Source organism: Crocodylus porosus, unplaced genomic scaffold (assembly GCF_001723895.1).
Source record: "Crocodylus porosus isolate Cpor-Errol unplaced genomic scaffold, CroPor_comp1, whole genome shotgun sequence".
NCBI classification, from domain to species: Eukaryota; Metazoa; Chordata; order Crocodylia; family Crocodylidae; genus Crocodylus; species Crocodylus porosus.
Window position 1 is genome coordinate 43163760 of NW_017728949.1, and position 21563 is coordinate 43185322.

The following is a 21563-nucleotide window of genomic DNA, read 5'->3' on the forward strand; positions in this document are numbered from 1 at the left end:
AGCTGCTGCCACTGCTCAGTATGGGTGGGTGAGTCTGGAGCAGGCTCAGGGCAAGCTAGGGTTGGGTCTGTGCGCACAGGCTCCAGCTGGTCCAGAGCTGATCCTCTCTGCTGGTCAAAATGATGTGTGTGATTAAAAAAATTAACACATTGATTTGTTTTTGTGTTAATTGCATAAGTTAACTGTGATTAACAGACGGCGCTAGTTGGAATATAACAAAATATTTCACTCCAACAAAACAAATCAGCTCAACAAGAACAGGAAAGTTTAGGTAAATGCAGGCTAGCAAGACAAATTTCTTTAAAATACAAAAATATAAAAAGCAGCACTAGTTTCCATCCTGGCCAATATGAGAACAAATCACTGAGGAAAGGGAAATCTGCAGAATGTTGCACAGAGAGAGCAATAAGAAGACAACATACCACAGAGTAATTCAAATGATCAGCTATGGGGATGTACAGTTAGGAGAGGACATTATATTATCTGTTGGCACAGGGGCTGCTGGGATTCAGAACAAAGCAAAGGAACTAAACATAAGAACTGTAGGAGTTCCAGATTGCTTCGGCACTGTCTGAAAAAACAGCTTGCACCAGAATGTACTTGTATGACACTGGAATATACAGTCTAGCTAATTTGTGACCAACCTCCAAAAAAGGTTTTAAAAAATCATATTCAAAGGCAGGTTCTCCAACTGTCTTCTTGCAGGGACCACATGCAGTGGTCACAAGAAGAAGAAAGAGCCAGGGAAAAAAGTAGCAGAGAACTCGGTTGTGAAAGTTCAACTGGAAGATCAAGGTAACAGATCCAGAATGCTTAAGCTATTTTACTACTTCCAGAATGCTCTCCTTTTATCTATTGTTTTTTTCCCTGATTAAATCGGTTTTTGCTCATTCTTTTTTATTGTCTTATTAACATTGGGAAGTTTCTCCCAAAGTATGCACCTTTAACTAGACACTTAGTTATCCTTTTGGAGAATTGTTACCTTTCTCTGAGGCAGCAGGTTCTTAGTCTAATGGGATGAAATCTGCAATCTGCAATTACCTGATTTGTGATTCCTGTCCTTTGCTGTACTTCAGATTAAAATTCGTGTGATTGTTAAGACTCTTGCCAGTGGAGGAAAGCAGTAAGGTTACAAGGATTTTGAGGTTATGAAGCCCTAAGTTCTTGGGTAAGATTTTTACAGGAGTGTCTTAATTTGGTTGCAGACCAGCTCAGTGGGCTGTGCCCAGTGCTGCTTTTTTAGGTGACCAGAGAAGGACTTCTTGCCTACTGCATGTCCGAGGCAGCTTAGGCTGAGAGGGTTTCAGCATCACAGTGCTTAGTTCTTCATAGATGGCATTGCCTTGCATGATTCAGAGTTAGATAGTGTGGAACAGGTCTCAGAAGGCCACCTAAATCCAGCTCCCTGCTCAAAACAGGATCATCTCTGCCAAAACCATTCCAGTCACTGTTTGTCTAATTTTCTTTTAAAACCTTCCAGTGATGGAGGTTCCATAGTGATAGAGTTGACCTATTTTAACAATTAAGAAAGTTCTGTTGTTCGCTCCAGCAGCAACTTTATATTCCTTCTTTCAGAGGGACTGTGGCTTGGTGGAGAGGTCTAGAAGAGTAAATAGAGAAAATTCTCAGGGTTTGGACCTGGTTGTAGATGATGCTTCTCTGGGCAGGTAAGCAAAGAATGTGACACATCTGCTGGAGGCATGAGAATGATGGAATTTCCATAGTTCTGTGAATTTGCATCACAAATGAACTTCTGTCACCCATAACTGGAAATCTGCTCTTTCCCTCCATGCAGGTATGCAACTGTAGCAAGAAACCTTTTTGCCTGCCCCCCTGCCCTCCATATTGCAAAAGCCCCTTTTGCAATAGTTGCCCCCTTTCGGGGATGCTTTCTCTTTTTCTTTTATTATATTATTATCATTATTATTTTTATATAAGGTGTACTTGTAGTGAAAATAGAGCTTGTATAAATACAAATAAGTTTAAACGTAAGGTGTACCATGTAACAGTGTTAGGAGGGGCAGGAATCTCTGTATGGAGTGGGTCCCTGAATGAATCATGGTTGGTTGTGTAACACAGTAGCTAGTCTGGATAAACAAGCTAAGAAGTGGCAATTAACACCTACAACACTTCAGACCAAGAAGAGAAAAGAATCAATACAGAGCCAGGAACTCCCTGAAACTTCACTGTTAAAGGTGCTGAAGCCCTGGTTTGAACTAATCAATGCTGGAAACAGACTCTTGGGGCTGAAATACCCCGATCAACCACTTCCAGAGCTCTATTCATCAAGGCAGTGAATCAGTCAAAATACATCAACAGACTCCTGAGACTGCATGAACCTGTGGATATGACCCCTGTGGCTGACAGCTACCATCCAGGAGCTACCAGGAGGGACGCCCCTAGAGGTCAATGACCCCTGGAATGGGTAAGCCCAAGAATTGGGGAGTCACCAAAGTCTGCCAGAGGGGGATAAAAGGAAGTGAAGAATTACCCCCAATGGTGCCCTCTTTGACCTGACCGGCACCCTGCCTGTCCAGCCAAAAGGACCAGCCGGTGGCCCCCTTCTGAAGCAACATCGCCCTGAAAGAAGCCTCAACTGGCCATCGACTCTAGCACTTGGGGATAGGTATATCTTGACACTGGTGCTTAGTGTTCAAAGCTAGCTACACTGCGTGTGTGTGTGTTGGGGGGGGGGGGATCAGCAGCAAGGTTTATGGTCTGACTTTTGCATCCATCCAATAAATTAGAATTTTATGATGATCCTGTGAGTTGGTCCTTTGTAGCCAATGCAACATAGAGTTTAACACATTGGAAGGCAGTAGGAAAGTCAGATCAGATTATGTTACACATTGTGATGAACAATATCATAGGATGTATTTAAATGCACACTGACTGGGATAAGTGAAGGGAGGGCTCAGGATGCAAGAAATCCAGGGTCCTGGGTTTGTTTTGTCTACCTCATGTAACCAAGAAACCAGGCTTTAAACCTACTGCAGCATTTATCTTAGAGGGTGGTAATCTATTTTCTATTAAAAGCTATTCTGGAAACAATTAAAATATGTGCACTGGGGCAGTAATGTGTTTCAAAGATTCTAGGGCTGTTGAAATATCCACATTTTAATTGATATTGCTATGGCACAGGTCGAAGCATGTTTAACTTTCTTGTGAATATATCTTCTGCACTGTGCTCTTCCTCACTTTTAATTCCATGTGACCAAGGGATTTTTTTTTTCTAGTGCCACTTATCTCTTTGCAGTTTAATACACTGAGAATAGGGCTTGAATTTCCCCTCAAGGTTAATGGGAACAACTTTGCCTACCAGCCTGAAATATGACCCTATTCTAGGGCTATCCTATCATCCTGTCCTTTTAAATTCTCTCCCTTTCTCTTATTTTTTATCTAAGACCATGAAGACAATGTTTATTTTTCTAGACTTCACCTCTAATATTTTCATTTTTGTAGCTAAAACACTGAAAATGAACACACAGCTGGAAACTAAGCTATGGTTCACATAACATTCTTCCTCATAATCTAAAATCAATTAGAACTTAGTTTGCACTCATTGGAAATAAAACAAGCATTTGCTTAACGCCAAGAAATGTAAGAATCCAAGGACATTTTCTATGAATGCTTTACTGTTTAAGACTTGAATAGGTGAGTATTGCTGGTAAAAAGCTCCAGCTTCCCACTGCAAGTAATAGCACATTTTGGCCTATTTATGTTAACAATGAACTAGACCAAAGCTAATGAGCAGGTTATTTTAGGGCCTTGAAAACCGCAGTAAGGGGGGAAAAAATGACAGTTTCCCACAATATTGAAATATCATGAAAATAGAATAGCTCTGACCAACCTCAACACGAAAAGCAAAAACTGAACAGACTGATGAACCCACTTCCAGGCATTTGGTTGACTCATTAGCATGTCCAGCCTCTTCTCAAGCATGGCTGCAGCAGAAAGCTGCTGCACAAAAGATTCCATTAAAGAAACCCGCCCCCCATGAAGAAACAGATTTCTTCCTGGTCCTAGCTTCAGATGCTTGGAGTACCAAGAAACATTATGCTTTTTCATGTTTTGAAAAACTCTACAAACTCTACAAATGAACTGGTTCATAAAATAAATAAAATGAACACAAACCTCTAGTGTCCAGCCTGACAGTCCCTTCATAAAAAAAACTTTCAGGAACTGAGAACGGAAAGTTAACATTTTCATTAGTGTAAATTTCATTACCCCATGCTTCTTCTCAGCCAGAATGCTGTGCAGTAGCACAGTAGCATTAGGTTGAATTTGACGTGTAATCTTTCTGCTCTGTATCATTTGCTGAATTCATAAAGAAATTGTTAAATTAATTTAATAATAGTAGTTTCTATAACATTAGTAGGAAAACTAATTGACAGCGATGCTACACATACGGATATTGTACAATGAAGGAAGGATATTATTAAAAAAAAAGCCTGGCCAACAAGCTAGCATTGTTTCAGAATTTGCTTAATAATTCAGTACTAGAATCTTCAAGGTTTTAATTTTAGCCATTTTCTTCATTTATTAAACAAGTGATCAGATTTAGAAAAAATTACTGAGGAGCTAAAAGCAAGGGTTTTGATCAGACCTTTTGGGGAAGATGTTGAGTCTAACAGATTTAAGAATCTTTTGAGCAGGAGGCTTGGTTTTGCATTTTTATCATTGAGCAGAATAAATTTTATGTGCACCACAGACTATTGAAATCTAGTGTATATGACCTCAATTAACTTGGCACTTGCAGTGTAAAACAGTTCTGCACTATTACTTAGCATGGCTGGGTCTCACGCTTTAATAAGATAGTTTGATGTGTTAAATGCTATTTAAAGAATTATACAAAAGTTTAGTACTCAGCATTCTGCCATCCTCTTGGCACTTCCCACTGTCTGTCTAATCCAAGCATCTCTAATGGCTATTCTTAGTTCTGTTTAACTTTGAAATACTGGAGTGATTGTAGGCAGCATTCTTTTCAAATGACGGTGATAGGAGAGATGTGACTAATAACAAGAGGTGCTGTATAAAGATGGTTCAGAACATTTGTTAAATTATGTATCAGATAATACAGAAGCTGATTGTGAGAGCAGAATTCTTGAGTGTAGGGCCGTAACTTTGCAAATCTTGTTAAAGTATTTTCAGATTAAGTAACTTCAGTGTTGCTGCTGCATCACAGGTATCACAGTACATCGCTGGTAGGGCTAAAAGAGTAAGTGCTGTTAGTAGATATGTGTAGGGGGACTGGCTAGCACAGCTCTAAAGGACTGTACTTTTGATAATACTTTTAGCAAGAAACATATGGTTGTTCATAGACATTCATAAATCAGAAAAGAGAAAAGATTGTATATATTCTAATATTGTAAAAGCCTAAGTCTCATTCTGTCTGTCTGTAATGCTTTATCGTGCTCTGACTGGCTGACGAATAGCCAATCAGAGTGTGAACAAGTATTCCAAAAGGAGCTGGCAGCCGGTGGAGTGCCACCATGATGGTGGGGACACAGGGGACGGAGAATAGGCCAGCACATAGGCCTATTCAAAGGCCGGGAATAGGCCAGCACAGCTGGTCCCACCCTGCTCCCTGGAGGTGGGAGCAATGGAATGGACAAAACCCTGCTCCCTATAAATTTGATATAATATTCCAGGCATAGAATCTAATATTGGAGGTGTGTGTTGAATTAGTCTTGAACCTCAACTTCTTCCCCACAACCTCTTCCCCCCTGCAGCTCCTCTCCTCCCCCCTCTCCCCCTTTTACTGTCAGACCCTGCTTTCCCTGAGCTCATAGAAGGGAGGAACAAACTTGAAAAAAATGACCTTGAAATGAACATAGCTGTAGTAATTTGCATATAGTACCCATAGACTTAGTACATCCAAAATTGATGTATTTGACCTTTTTTGAAACTGTTGCAAGTTTTAGCACAGGTACTTCATAAACACACTTTCAAGTAACATTTTGGCACCTACTTATATATAACACAAACTATGCATGAAACTTATCCAAAGCCAAAAGTTCATTACCATGTAGTTCATTGGGCTAGGCCCCACCAGTCAACAGCTTTTCCAGCCATGGTGATCCCACAGCTCAGCACTGCTCATTATGTGTGTGCACTCCAGATACACGCCCCCAGAAGGAAACATGTACTAATTACCCCCCTCCTCCAACCTGAAACTGGGTGTTCTTGTCATGTGTCCTGGGATCCTCCAAAAATGTATATGCGGATGAGCCACAGGGCGACCTGGTCTGGCTCTACCTCTTGGAGAGCAGGGCCACACTAATTATATACATCAGGCTGAAACAGAGGATGACAGTGATTCTGGATGAACTGTTTGGCCCAGTTTGGTGAAATTTTAAGGCTGGTGAAGAAACAGGAATCATTGGACATGGGAAAGAAAGGTGTAGCTTAGCTATGGGAGTGAAGAAGTAGTCAAAATGTATTCAGTGTCATGGCTCATTTGAAAAAAGTAGGTACTGAAGGGGACTGCATTCAACGGGCATTACCCAACTTGAAATGAGTTCCACTATCCTACCCTTGTGGTAGGTTCCCATTAACGTGTTTGCCAAATGTGGGCTAAGTATTTTATAGTCATGTTCAGTGTTGACTGCATTTAATCAACTTCATAGTCAGTTTCCATTACTGAGCACATCCTGCTTTTTAGTAGCAGTTTAAAGACAGACAGTATATTTAGTGGGGTCTCACTGTGTACAAATTTAAGATGAGGCTCTTTTTTCTCCATGGTAGTTGGGTAAAAAACTCATCTTGTATTTGAGTTAATACAGTATGTCATCTGTTCTTACCCTTAAATTAAGAACATTACACAAAAAATGTATAAAACTGTATAAATATGTAACTTGATGCCTGGATCATCCTACTTAATGAATAGTCATCAATAGCTAGTTTAGAGGAGGTATCAAGCAGAGTTTTAGAGGGGTCTATCCTGGGACTGGTATCTCTTAACATAAATGATTTGGATGAGAGGACTGAGTGCATGCTTAGCAAACTTGCAGATGACACCAAATTGGGTAGAGTTGCAGGCACTTTGGAGGGTAAGGCTGGGATGCAGAATGATGTGGATTGACTGGAGAAATGTTCTGAATCAAACAGATGAAATTCAACAACAAAGTCAAGTACTAGTTCCTGCACTTGGAATAGAATAATTGCACACACAAATATAGATTGGGGAATTATTGGCTAAAATGAGGTACTGCAGAGAAGGACCTGGGGATTACAGTGGACCATTAACTGAATATGAGATAACACAGTGTGCTCTTATTGCAAAAATAAAGACAACAGCATGGAGAGGAGAGGCTGGGGGGGAGGGGGATTGGTTGTACTTAATAGGAGTGTTTCTTGCACACAGAAGAGAAGCCTGAGAGGGATCTAACTTTCCTAATAAGCTTTTAATTGTGTATTTTCATAATATTCTCCTTTATACTACAGAATAAATATAGAACACACAAAAAAACTGTTCTTACAGTCATTATTCAGGTAAAACCTTTTAATCTTAGCAGGTATTTTGCTTGAGCAAGGGCACAAGGATTGGGCTTGAAGCCTTGATATTTGATTTAAAGAAGTTCCATGTGGAAAACATCAGATTTCTTAAATGTTAGTGCAGCGATCAGCCCCTTTCCAGTTTAAAGTCATGTTATGTTTCGTAATTCTTGTAAACATTGATATTTCACTCTTTTTTTTTTATTCTAGACCAATATGAGAAGCCAGCAAATGTTGGAATGCATTTTGCAAGACTCATAAAAATAACTTTTTCAAGGATCATAATTGGCTGTTTCTGGAGTTTCCAGAAATTCTTCCACAAGGAAAGAGAAATTGGATGGAAACAGAGGGAAAAGATCAAGATCATGTAAACAGGAATGCTGTAAGCCATGCCATATCTGCAGTTATTCCTGGAATGTTGAAAGAAGACAAATATTCTTGCCAGAACAGTTCAGAGGACTGTTTTACTTCTGTCCAAGGATGTACATACACCAAAAGACAAATGGAATCTGTTGTTGACAAGCATCACATGAACTCTGAAAAAGGACCTAGGAAGCTAGAATTTTTCCCTGGTAACAATGCTACTTACAGAATACTAGAGGTACTGCACTGCAAACTTCTCGCATGTAATCTACAGCTTGAAGCGATTGTTTAAAATGTAATGCTAGGAAGTAATTTTTCAGTCAATAACTACCAACTATTCACAATACCAGCTTTAACTTCTGGCTGGAATTTTCAGAGGAACCTAAAGAAAACAGGTCTCAGATCTCCAAAGGTATTTAGATACCTAATTCTACTGGGAGTTAGGTACTTAAATACTGTTGGGGATCTGGGACTTGTCCAGTTTCCAATTAAAGTCATTGGGAGGTGGACTTCTAATTCCTTAAGAATTTTGCAGCTGAATATACTTTTGTTCTGTATAAGCTAGTGTCTTGTCCCAGAACAGCAAATTTGTACAAAAAAAGCTGTATTTTCCTGTGTAGCTACTTCTGAGAGATGACTGCTCCAGTTACTGAGAAGTTAGGCCCTGATCCTGGCCCCTAGGACCCATGTTTTGAGTGTCGGGGTGTTCAGCAAAACAAAGCCTCTTCTCCCTGTTTTAAACTTTTATAATTCTTGTGGTTGATTTTGAACAAAAATTCTGAGTTAAGCCTTATTTTTTGTTTGTTTATTTTTGTTTGTTTCGACTTCAGTTCCAGGTTGGTTGTCATGCTGGAAACAGTGTATTTCCTATTTTGAAGGCTCCACGGTAAGCTGTGCCAGCCACCACCCCTTCCTCCAAATCCATACCCTATGCCAGACCTGTCCAACTGGTAGCCTGGGAAGGGTTAAAGTGGGGCATGCAGTGCTTGTTTGTACACTGATTTGGTACAACTCTGGAACCCAGGGGTTCAGAGTTGCCATTCACCCACTCACCTCCTTGCTTGACACCAAATTCAGGGTCTTTAGTCACGGCTAGCAACTCGACTTGCAGGGAAAAAGCGGGGCACTAGCGGTTGCAGTGTTCACCTCTGGGTGCCAGATCTGTGTCCAGGCTGCAGCTCCAGGAGCCTCTCTGACAGGCAACTGCTGAGGGTGGGTTTTCCAACCTGCAAGAAGCCCTGAAGATCAGATCTGGCCTGAAAGGCAATTAAGTTGGACAGCCCTGTCTTATGTTAACTAAACAAAAGTATTAAGCTAGTTTGCTCCTAAAAAAAATCTGACTTGATTGCTGTAGATACCAAGGAATTTTGCTTACAGAATGCAGGACAGTGTTGATAGGTGCAGTGTATAATGTTCCCCATGAAGTTCCTCAGGACTGTCCTAGAACCAGTGAGCAGGAGTATCTTATGAAGGTAGTTGTTTTTGGTTTTGGTTTTTTTCTCCATAAGGCACTCACTGTTATCACACAAGTTACCAAATAGCCACCAAACAGAATCTGGGGTCACGTTCACTGGTGACATGAATGACAGTGCCATGCACATTGCAAGATGTTGTGAGTGCTGTCCCTGACCACCTGCATCACTTCTGAATTTCACTATTGTCTATCAAATGGAGTCAGCTTATAGTAATGTGAAGAGAAGTTCCGTGTTGCATTACTTAATCCCTTGAGCCATGCCATCCCATCTGCTTAGCAGCTTCTGTTTTAGGAAGTAAGCACATTTTCTTTGCCATGTATGTGCTTAGCACTTATTGGAAGAGATGCGCACAGATCAGAGGAAAGACGAGACTTCTTTCAACTCTTTTCTCCAAAAGCTAGTATTGGTTCCACAGACAAATACTATTAGTTTCCATTTCCATACTGGCTTTCTTCCTCGATAAAAATTCTATGATAGGCTTACAACTTCTGTTTTATAGAAGCACACCGTTATCCAGACATGGAAACTGAGGCATAGAGATAATTAAGTGCCCTGCCAAGAGTACACAGGCAGTGGGTTTAAGTGTTTGGAATGGTATGTAGGTCTCACTACCAGACCAAACATTTTTTATCCCTTAAACATCATGTAATGAAAGAAGAAACTTTTGTTACTAGGGAAAACAAAGTATGAGAGAAACATATTGGGTACATATATGAGAAAAAACTCAGATTGATATTTAGTAAACAAGAGATGTTTTTAATGCAAGAGTTCTCATAATATGAATCTTATTGGTCAATATTTTAGGTGGTGATTTCAGTTTATATGCAAATCGTACATGTGACCAGATAGGTGTATTGAAACACCTTACCTCACAGCCTTTCCTGTACTGCCCAGAACAAACCCAGCAACCTTACCTATTCAAAGGCATGCATCCTTATATCTAAGTAGGACTTAGGCTATATTTGGTATCATAAAAATTGCCTTTTGTCTACATACAAGAAAGTAGGTAGAAACAGCTGGGATCATATTATGGTTGAAAGAAAAAATTCATCTCTTTGGGAATATGGATGTATATGTTTTTATCATCCAAAATTAAAAATAAAAGCAATGGTTCTTTACACAGATATTGCTTCTTTAACATAAATCAACAGTGGGATAACCATCCAGACCAGATTTATACCTGTTATTTGATTGGAAACTTTTCATTAAGCTCTCTTCCTGCTTTCTCTGATCATCTGTTTATACATCCTAATGACCAAGTCATTTAGATAACTAGGTCAGTCAGTTCTGATGGGCTATGTTCCCCCTCCCTGCCACGCAAAGCCAGCCCAGGCTTCTAAATCAGGGCAAAGCCCAAGTTCATTCTCACTATTAGACCCTAACCATTCAGTCCCTCCTGCTCTCTGGTTCTCTATGGCCCTGACTTGCATCTAGTTCTGCTCCTAAGAGAGGGTCTTTACCTCTTCTGGGGAGGTCCAGTGCAACCTGAAGTTTCAAGCAGCAAACAGACAGCTCCACTTCAGTGAAGACATTTACTGAGCTGACGGAAACAACCAATCAGAGCGCAAATGCAGCATTTGGACAGGAGGTGGTGGAGCGCTGCCATGATGATGGGGACACAGGGGATGGGGGTGGGGTGCAAGGCCAGCTTTGCTAGCCTTACTTCCCCTGCCCTGCTCCCTGCAGGTGGACCATCCCCCTTGCTCCTTGGAAGTAGTGGCAGCAGCGCAGGGGGGAGGATGCTTTTGTGGGGGACAAGTCCATCACCCTTTTCCCTCCCTTCCCCCCCCGCTTCCTGCAGGCGTTAAATATGGAAGGGTGGGACTGAGGCCAGCACTGCAGGCCTTGTCCCCTCTCTCTCTCCTGCACTGCTCCCTCCTAGTGCTGGGGGGAGCAGCAGGGCTGGGCCGACACAGCAGCGTGGGAGGGAAGGAGCAGGTGGGGGAGAAGTCAGTTCGCAGGAGTGAGGGGGGGGCAGACCAACAGACCCGGGGCAATGCAAGGGGGTGGGGGGATGGGAGGAGCAGCTTCAGCCTCAAAACAGCAGCAGGGAGGGTGGCAGGGGGCGCGCTGGACCCAGCTTGGCCCCGACATGGAATGGGGGGAGCCGGATGCAAGTTTCTGACCCCTCCTGCACCCCCTGCCCATCATTCTTGATGGGCAATTGGCTAGTATTAACAATAAACCCTCATGGTCACTCAAGGACAATCAGAAATTCAGCTGCTTGCCCTCGCCCATGCTAGAAGATGCATTTTACAATCCATGGACTTATCTGGTTAGTAGTTGCAAAACTGATAAAGGTTTTGCTCTGGATGGGTGTTTTAGGTCCAAGAGAGTTCTCCTATTGATACTTTATACATAGCCTCTACTAAACTGTATAATTTGGAATACCTGCTGGGCAGAGGGACAAGTTCACTTCATTCTATTGCCATAACATCCTGTCCAAAATCCATAGCACTTTAGGAGAAATTAATGAATTTTCTGAGGGCTAATCCTCTTTGTGCAGTAGCTTAGCTTCTGTTCTGCTCACCTTTTCTTATGCTGGTTGTGAAAGAGTTGATAAAACTCTGTGTCACTTGCATTGTTTGGTGTGAGGGAAAAGGTGGCTTTGTAGTGGATGTGAAGGGAAAGGGTTGTAACATTACAGGAAAATAACATGCATTTGATTAAGAAGGCAATAGGTGATGGAAGGAAACAATCAAAACCACACAGTCAGATCAAACCCAGCACAATTGATATCTGGGAATCAGGATACCTAGACCTCTTCAGGACTGTTGATAAATAATTATCTTAATTGCAGGAAAATAAATGTTTTTCCTGTTACTGATTATATGACATGTATGGACCAGTGCTAGAGAATCTTAGTGGAGCTGCAGAGAGCAACCAAACAACCTCACAGTAAAATTTGGACCTGTTGTCATATGTTGACACAATGCAGTATCAGGGCACCATCACAACTATTTATGGCTCTCTAACTCCATCCAACACCATCTTCTTTACCACTTCTTCCTTGGCTATTGGGCAGTGCAGAAAAGTCTATGAGTCTGCTCTACTTCACCAGTAGTTGGCAAGTATTCTTTCAGATCTGACTCATTTGCTCAGTGTACCCACTGCTGCCTTGCAAACTTACAGAGTCCCCCAAGAAGCCTCGTTCTGTTCTGTGACCATCAACATAGACTCTTATCCTTTACAATAGCAATTCCTTAATCACTGTTTATTTTGTGTTCCTAGTGGTGCACCTGGGGGCTTTCTGTACTGTTGTGATTTTGCTTCAGGAGCAGTGGAGTTGGTAAAGGTATTTAATGTGTTCATTTTTGAGAGTGTGGTGTACCCCATAAGCCTGGAATACAGAAGGCTATAAGAAAACTGTCCTTTTGAAATGGGGTATTATGATTCTGACAACACTGGAGTTTTCAATACTCCAAAGAACAAAGTCTTGCTCTGCCTGGAGAGAATGAATGCTGTCAGTAAGCCTGTCTCGCAGCTTGAACAAGATCCCAGAACAGAATCAGCTTTATGTGAAATGTTTTACAAAACGGAATAATTGAAAAAACGTTTCTTGAGTCATGCTAAATGTATTAACCACTGCTATTCTCTTGATGCTTCTCTTAATCTTTATCCTGACAGTCACACTCATCCTACAATCCAGCCTGGTGTTCTGCCTTTGTTCATGATGTGTGTGGTGATGCTTTACCCTACCCTTTTCCAGATGAGATCTTGGATGTCATTCTTCTTGCCTTTGTGCTCTCTGCTATTCATCCTGACAGGTAAATGAAGACTAAAGGGCAAAGCAAATGGGTTAAGGCTCTTTTATCACTAGTGGTTTTCAAGAATATCAAAGCAAAATGATGAATCTTGAATTTATTATTTAGCATGCTATATTTTGCATAATACAGGGCATTTTAAATGCCATTTCCCCTTTTCAGATGTGTGAGAGAAGCTGGTCAAACTACTTCATTAGTGAGGCTCCTGTCACCATCAAAATGAAATGAGTGTATTCTAGTAAGACACATACCTATTAAAAGTGACAGTGCATCAAGAAAATTACAAATTCAGGAACAGACTCCTAGTCTCCCAGAGGGAAATTTCTCTTGGTGATCATAAAACAAACATCCTTGATTTAGCATCTTACAACATGTTGATAAAGGTCTGGGCTGCTGATTTAGTTGCACACAAGTGCATATGTGCTGGCCTCTTAAATATAAATTCATTTAAGAGTGTGTGGCTTGTTTGGATTAAACACATTTAATCTAATTTTCATGCACAATATTATGTTGGAAGCTCTCAGGTTTGCTACTAAAGCCATGTTCAGTATCTAATGAACCACCTTTTTTGTTCCTAAATCTGACTAATTTTGAAAATATCTTCAGTGGAAAAAATACCAGAGGGTATATGTAATTCATACTCACCAGTTCAATGCTGCAATTCAGTTCCTCATTTATCCAGACTGTACAAAAGGAAATGCATATCCTACCTATAATGGTAGGATTTTTGCTTTATGAACTGCATTGCAAATGGACTTCCATGTACTCAGAAAACAATAGAACAGTATTCACCTCTTTTTTTTTTTTTTTTTACATTTGAGAGCTATGTCCTTGCCTGAGTGGTTGAGTTATTAATTATTAGTCTTTTTGCTGAAAAAGATCTTCCTATATAGGATATCTCTCCTTCCTGTTTGTTCAAAGATGAGCACAAGTCATATGCAGAAGTGTGTTTTGCAAAGCCTGGGTGCATATTCCAAACACAATTCAAACAGAGGATTCAAATCTACATGAGTGCAGTGGGCAAAGTTTTAGACCAAATATATTTTATTGCACCTTTTTGCCACTAGAAAGAATAACTGAATGTTCAATCAGAATTCCTGGGGACGTCCTCACATTAACCCTTTGAGCATAAGGGTTTTTTCCCCCTGAAGTTTAGGAGCCAGAAGATATCTCTTTGTGTAGTAATCTTTGTAGTGTAATGCAGTCTCCAAAGGTTTATGTATTAAAATCAGAGGTGTTAAGTATATGGATTTCAGGCAGAATCCATCTTGCAGCGCCATGTCACTTGATCTGTGGGGCTCCTAGAAGGGCCAGGAATTTTGGGGTAGGGTGAGCAGGGGGAGAGCCTGCCACTGAATTCTAGGGTAGAGCTCTGTTGGGGAAGCTTTTCAACAGCAGTTAGGCGAGAAATAGCTGAGTTAATCCCTGCCGCTCCCTGAGATGACATGACAGTTAATGCCACTGCCAATTGCCCTCCTACCAGAGGTGGGTCTGGATGGAGCCCATAAGCAGCACTGTGAGCCAGACAGGTTTGACATACGTGTACTAAAAGATACCAGATTCATTATAGGCATCATGTCAAAGTAATGTGATAGCATAAAGAAAACTGTAATCTAGACCCTTGCTCTTAAGAGCTCTTAATAGAAACTGTCTAGAAGTTTGAAATCTGAGAGATGACAAATAAAATGATAGTTAAGAGGCTCAAATAAATGAGCCTGGATATCTGCAAAGGTCAGTTCATCAGGTGTTCATTGTATTTACTGCCTTAGAAACCATCAGGTACTATTTCGCTTTAAGCCTCTATGTTCTCCTTTTATCTGTTGCTTATCTTGGATTTTGAGAAACAAAGTTCTACTAGCAGCCCCTTCTGAAGTTGGTCTCAAAACCAAGTGATAATTTGGAAGGTGTCAAATTTCTTTGTGCCCTGTATTGAATGTGCTATTACTGGGTCATATTTTTCAGAACATTTCCATTTTATACATATATGTGTACGTTTTGTCCAGATTTCCTTGTAAATGCCCAAAAGACATATTCGCCTATGCAGAGTCTTTGTTTTTGTGCCTAACTCTCTTTGCTGACTATTTTTGTCCCTTTACCCATTATTGTTAGGGCAGAAATATTGGGGCTGGCTGTGTGTGTTCAAACACGTCCTTTAAATATTTGATTTCTAAGGAAATCCCATGCTTAAGTTAAAAATAAAAGAACAAATTCTCTTTTTACATGCTTCCTCTTGGCTCATAATTTTCTTTTTCTCCTGAGATACCTCCTGAAAGTCAGAAATAGTCAGCGCCTTCAACATCAGTGGGGGTAAGTTGGACTTCTTCAGTGTTGCTGTTCAGGGGCTAGTTTGTGCCATTAGGTATAGCCCCAGGCAAGCATCAGCGCATGAGTTGCAACATTGTAGAAGGAGCCCCAAGAGGGATTGTGCTTCAGATACCATCTGTGCTCACCCCTTGTGTTCAAGAAGGCTTTATTATACCACAGTTGTTTTAGGGTGACACTGAGTTCCCCCCACCCTCCACCAATATGTCCAGATTGGTTTCTTCTACTGGATTCCCCTCCACAAGTGCAGTTTAGTCTCCCTTCCATTCCCAGAGGATAGACGTACACATAGCACAATTATATGCCTGGTATGAACACCTAGATAGACAGATTAGCTGGATAACTAGATACAGAGATTCGATGGATTCCCATCTGCCTTTCTCTCCCTTCCCGCTTTAGTCTTTTATCTTCCTACCTAGAAAGATGGCCTGATCCGCTCCATTCAGTCAGGCAGATGGTTGTTTATTTCACTCTATGCCACGTTTCTTTCTGCTGCTTTGCCTGTAACTTACTTCAGCCTTCCTCTAACCATGGAGGTCCAGATCTCAAGAACCCTACATTAATCCATCCTTTAACTTTTGTTTAAGAGGAGGAAAGAACTTGATTCCTCTCTCCATCATGTTTAAATTTGTGTCCCTTTGCACCCCCATTTGTGAATCTCTCTTCTTGTTTTTTGTACTGAGGCTGTTAGCATCTAGCGTGTTTAGGAGATTCTTTACTCTGAGGCCTCAGAAACCTACATGTTGGACCAAGCAGCTAAATAAAGCAAGTATCTTTGGAATTTCACCAGTATCATATTTGTTTTTGAAGATTGCAAGGAGTTGTAAATAGACTGACTAAATTACTGAAACCTGGAGAGATGTTGTTCTTTCGAGACTATGGAAGATATGATACAACACAGCTTTGTTTTAAAAAAGGTATTGTCTAGAGATTTCTTTTAGTTCAGCATTTGTTTTTCAGCTTGTTTATATCTGTTAAATCACAGTCCGTCTTTTTACATTTTTTTTCTATCTTAGGCCACTGTTTGTCAGAGAATTTTAATGTCGAAGGAGATGGTACTAGAGCTTATTTATTTACAAAGGTATGATGCAAAAGCAACAAAAATGATTTTTGGTTTTATAGGAGAGTACTAAGTGTCTCTTGAGATTGTTAGGGTTGCTAAAGTTCTTACTTAAAAGACTTGTAATTCTCATAGACCCCCTTATTTGATTTTTCCCTTTTTTCACAAACTTTAAATTTATTTTTTTAAAAGATCTTTACAGAAGGAAGATTTCAGTTTCCTTCCCCAGATTTGTTCTGCTGAAGCTGAAGATATAGTCTGGCTATTTTTATTTAACAGCCATAGTGTTTATGTGCTTTGCATAAATATTGTCTCTGCACCAGCATCATTGCTCTATATCTGTTCAGCTCTCATAGAGTCAGCAGAAAGAGCATAAACTGATCTTGAGGAACACATAAAAAGTATCTAGTCCATTTTTATTTTTTAGATTTGCGAAACATGGATTGATTTTTGTTTAAGCAAGAAATAGGTCTAAAGTTGTTATAGCGGTTTTGACTGACTTTGGGCCCAATTTTGTCTGTACTTCAATTTTACACAAGAATAACTGCCTTGCATGCTGTTAACCATGACACAAGATCAAAATCAGGTCTCTAAAAATATTTTCTTAACTAAATGGCCTTTAGGGACTGACTGTACCTTTGGGGTCTATTTGTAGACCAGGTCTTTCTGTTATACAAGTACAGGCCTATGTCCAGCTGAAAACCCCTCAAGGATTAGGGGGAGGCTGCTAACTGTATAAAACTAAATTCTTGGGACAGAGGATGAAAACTAATAACGAAGGAGGTGTTTACCGATCAGAAAATGCTTTAAGGAGGGGATACCAGTCAGAAAATGCTGACTAGTACCCACTGCCCTTTGAACCTATCTAAGGAGTGTGTAGATGTGCATAAAACAAAAGGTGTAGCGAAAAGTTTGCTCTCTCTACCCACTTTGTAAAAGATAGATTATAACTACCCATATGTTCTAATCTTAAATTCATTGATATGTGAATGACATCCATGATAGTATAAAAATACTTCCTTTATTATAGATATGTCAAAGATACAGCTTGTGGCCTGTATCTGGCCCACGGAGTCCTGTTGTCCAGCATTCAGTGCTGCCCTTGGATCTGGACTGACCCTGTGCACAGAGTCTAGGACATGCACTGCAGGTGGTGTCTGCTCCAGAAACTCTACTGCATATGATGTCTGCTCTGGGAATCATACAGCAGCCCCTCCCCCACACCCTTCCTCCAGTCCCGGACCAGCCAAAGGAGGGGGCACCATGTGCAGCGCGGAAGCATGGCTCCTGGACTGACCAGGGCAGATGCTACATGTGGGAGTGGAGAGGGAGGCACACTGCATGTACTGAGTCCAGCATGGGGGTGGGATTAGGGGAGTCCATGATCCTGATCTGTGGACCAAAAAAATTTGACAGTCCTACTTTATATGGTTCTTCTTTACAGCACCTTCACAATATGCCTGGTTCCACAGGATAAGAAGTACTGGATAGACTCATTATGCAGGTAAATTATTTAAAACATGCCAAAGTGTTGATGATCCTGATGGCAGGGACCTAGGTTTTAAGTTTGCCATGGAAAAATGTAGTAAAACCGAGATTATCTCATTTTAAGGAGAAAAACCGACATTTTCTCCTTTAAAGAAGAAAAATGCGGGAAACAGTGGGTTTCCTCTGTAGGCTGGCAGAGTTCCAGCTTGCAAGGGCCTTGGGGGTGTGAGAGAAGGGCAATTAACAGGGAGTGCCTTGTACGTGTGTGCACATACATGTGGCCACCAGGAAGCCTGGAGAGCAGCTCCCTTCAGGTAAGTCTGATGGTGGTGGCAAGGTGGAGGGGAGCAGAAATTGAGGCCTCCATAGTGAGGGAGGGAAGAAGGGAGTAGGGCTGGGGCTGGGGCTGGGGCTCAGCCCGGTTGGTGTGTGGGGCCTGGGGTCCAGTGCCAGAATGTGTGGCAGGGGAGCAGGACAGAGCTGCAGGTGGCTTGTCTTGGGGGTGGCTCCCCACTGCTGCGTGCACTCCTGGGGGAGCATGGGGGGCACATACTCCCCAGATTTGTGTGCAAAGTGGGGGTGGTGGCAGGCTTCCTGCTGCAGGCTTCAGGCTCCCTGCCCTTCTGCCCTCTCCCAGGGCCACCTCAGCCCAGCAGGCAGAACCCAGTGCAGCAGGACAGAGCAAGGTGGAGAAGCTTGGGGACACTACTGCGAGCCCTTCGCCACCATGGCAAGGCACCCCCTGCCTGCCCAGCAGCAGCGGGGTGGGCAGCGTGGGGTTGTGTCCCTTGCTGCTGCCAGGCAGGCAGGGGGCACCTTATCATGGTGATGCACAGCTCCCAGCATTGGCAACAAGCTTCCCTGCCTGGCCCTGCTCTGCTTTCCTGCCCACTAGGCCCTGGAGGGAACCCAAGCCCGCAGCCTTCAGTCTGCATCCACCTCCCCCTCAATAAGCTCTGCTCCATTCATGCTAGCTGTGAGGGATAGGGAGCCAGGCTCTGCTTCGCTGCAGCAGCCACCTCTTCCCTCGGGTGGTAGATGGGGCTGCAGCGGGTGGTAGATGGGGCTGCAGGGAGCAGGGGGCTGTAGATCTGGTTCCCTGACTCCATAGCCCTGGCAGCTAGCAGCCCCCTCTGGCAGGGCTTCAGGGCATCAGCATATCAGGGCTGCTCAGTGCCACAAAGCAGTGGAGTGGAGACGACTGCAGCTGGACCCATGTCCTGGTGAGTGAAGAGGGCAGGGGGAGCTCTGATTTTCCATGATAAACTGATATCTATTGTACAGAGGACCTTGTCAGGACTAGTCCACCGCTGGCCTGCCCATCTGTTTCTGGGCCAACTGCCCACCTCACTCACCTGCCATGCCTTGTTTATTTAGTTCTAATTAGGCAGGAGGCTGCCCATTCTTGCCCTGATGCCAGGGGGCACTATCTGCAGCTCCATTCCTCCCCTACACCACAGTCCAAGCCTCATGGATGGCATCCACCACTGGTTTGCACTGGGCCTTTCATAAAACATACACACAAACAGACAAACAAACACATACTGGGCTCCAAGCCCTCAGCCCCCTTGCTGGGGCTCCACACTGGGGTCTTCCACCCCTTGGGGTTCAGGTGGCTGGCCTTAGGGTCTTATACCCCCACACTGCCCCCCCACTTGTGCGTCTCACACTGCCCCTTCACTGGGGCTCACTGGGGTCTGCCGCCCCATCTGGCTTATGTGGCCAGAGCCCTGCCTGGCCCTCTGGCCTGGGGTATTACACCCTGTGAGGCTCAGGTGGCCATAGCCATGCCTGACCCCTCCCAGGGTTCTTACAGCCACAGGACTCGAAAAGAGCCTGGGTGCTGCTCCAGGTCCTTCCACTGACCTGGGCCCTGCCTCAGGACTCCCTTGGGCCTGAGCTTCCCCTGAACCACTGGAACCCACCAGAGAAGTGGGAGCTGGGGTTATTAAGGTGCCCCAACCCACCTTTCACCAGGGTGGTAACTGGCCTGATATTTCCTGGTAGAGTTCCCAATGGTGTGGGAGCCCCACCAGACCACCCAGTCCCAGCAGGGTGCAGTTTTAGGTCATGCCCAGGACCAAAAGCATCCTACTCCTACCTGCAGATCTTGGCAGTTTAGCTAGATAATATTTCAGCCTGCCTGCCACCAGCAAACTGCTCTGTTTATGTAGGCAGCCATGGTTCTAAAATGGCCACCGCAATCAAGCGCCTGCTGGCTGCTTGACACAGCCTTTAAAGTGGCAGGCACCAGCAGTGCCCTGCCACGTGTGTGTGTGTGTGTGTGTGTGTGTGTGTGTGTGTGTGTGTGTGTGTGTGTGTAAACATAGATTTGGAGGTTTTTTAGTTAAAATTGTTGCTTTGTGTTATGGAACAAATAAAACTAAAAACCCTTGGGTACATCCATACTGAAGAGCTCCAGAATAACTGAGGGAACTATGAGATTGAGATCTTTTCTGGAGAGATGGGTATGTCAATGGATAATATAGGTGGGGCAGATAGCATTGCTTATTAAGTTTGCCAAACCTTGCTTGAGTTACTTATTGCTTTGCCAAGCTATAAACTTTAGGTTGAAATTATCTGCTAGGTGTCTACCTTAGGCTGATCCCCCCCCCCCTTTTTTTTTAAGCAAGATGGTTTAGCTGGTTAGCTTTTCCCAAGGACAAAGCTTAAAGAAAAATACATAGTTTTCCCTGTGTTAAAAAAAGGCAACATTTTCTTTGAAAAGCTGTAACCCCCTCTTCTGTGCTTTGTGGAGTAAAAGGAAGGCCTTTGTGTTAGGGAGATGCCTTTTCCCATCCCCATGAAAATGCACCAAATACAAGTTACTATGCTGTCCAAAAATCAGTTTACAGATGTTCAGTAGAGGCTTGCAAGAGCTTTGCAGTAAAGCTTCCCTGAAGACTGCATGCTTGCTAAGCATCACTTTTACAGCAGCTGAAGTTCTGGGCTATTGTAGTCAAGGTTAGTGAACTGAGAGAAGTATGCCTATCTTTCTTATGCCCTCATTGACAGTCTTCCACATAGACTTGGCTGAGCACAGGGAGAAAGAAGTTGCCTGATTCAAATGCAAAAGGCACAAGAACTGGACATGCAAGTGGGGTAGGAGATGTAGGCTGTAGGTGAGAGGGACACAGGTCCTGGAAGCTGAAGTAAGAAAGAATAGGACCATTTAGACAAGAAGAGGCCTAGAAGCTGGAAAAGGAAGTAGTGAACAGGACTCTGCCTGTAGGGGAAAAGCCCATCAGGTAAAGAGATGGGAAAGGAGCCTGAAATTATCTGGGTAATTAGATGGGGCCTGACAACTAGTTGGATGGAGCAAAGGTTATTAGGGGAGACTGACCTGATAAGGAGACCAGGTGTGGGGGAACAGGGGTAGGTTGAGCAAAAATGCTAAAAAACAAGGAGTATGGGGGGACACTAGGATTAGATAAAGAAACGGGTTGGCACTGGGAGTCAGTGGGAAGAGACGGGATGGAAAATGGGGTTGTAAATTGGGGGTTGACTGGAGGTTACTTTAGATTAGATGATTAACTGGAACTGTTTGGGCAGGGGAACTGGAACTGAGAAGGAGAAGAGGATGGATAGAATGGA

The 21563-nt window shown here is 42.8% G+C and overlaps 1 protein-coding gene across 1 annotated transcript; it reads left to right on the top strand.

Moving 5' to 3' along the window:
• The first annotated feature begins 705 nt into the window (after window positions 1–705).
• On the top strand, window positions 706–17958 carry METTL8 (methyltransferase like 8). The gene is given in 9 exon segments (XM_019553537.1): window positions 706–744; window positions 746–861; window positions 7722–8098; window positions 8697–8746; window positions 12567–12630; window positions 12963–13102; window positions 16232–16338; window positions 16438–16502; window positions 17926–17958. Coding segments are annotated over 9 exon segments (984 nt in total). The 5' UTR covers window positions 706–712.
• The last annotated feature ends 3605 nt before the right edge of the window (window positions 17959–21563 follow it).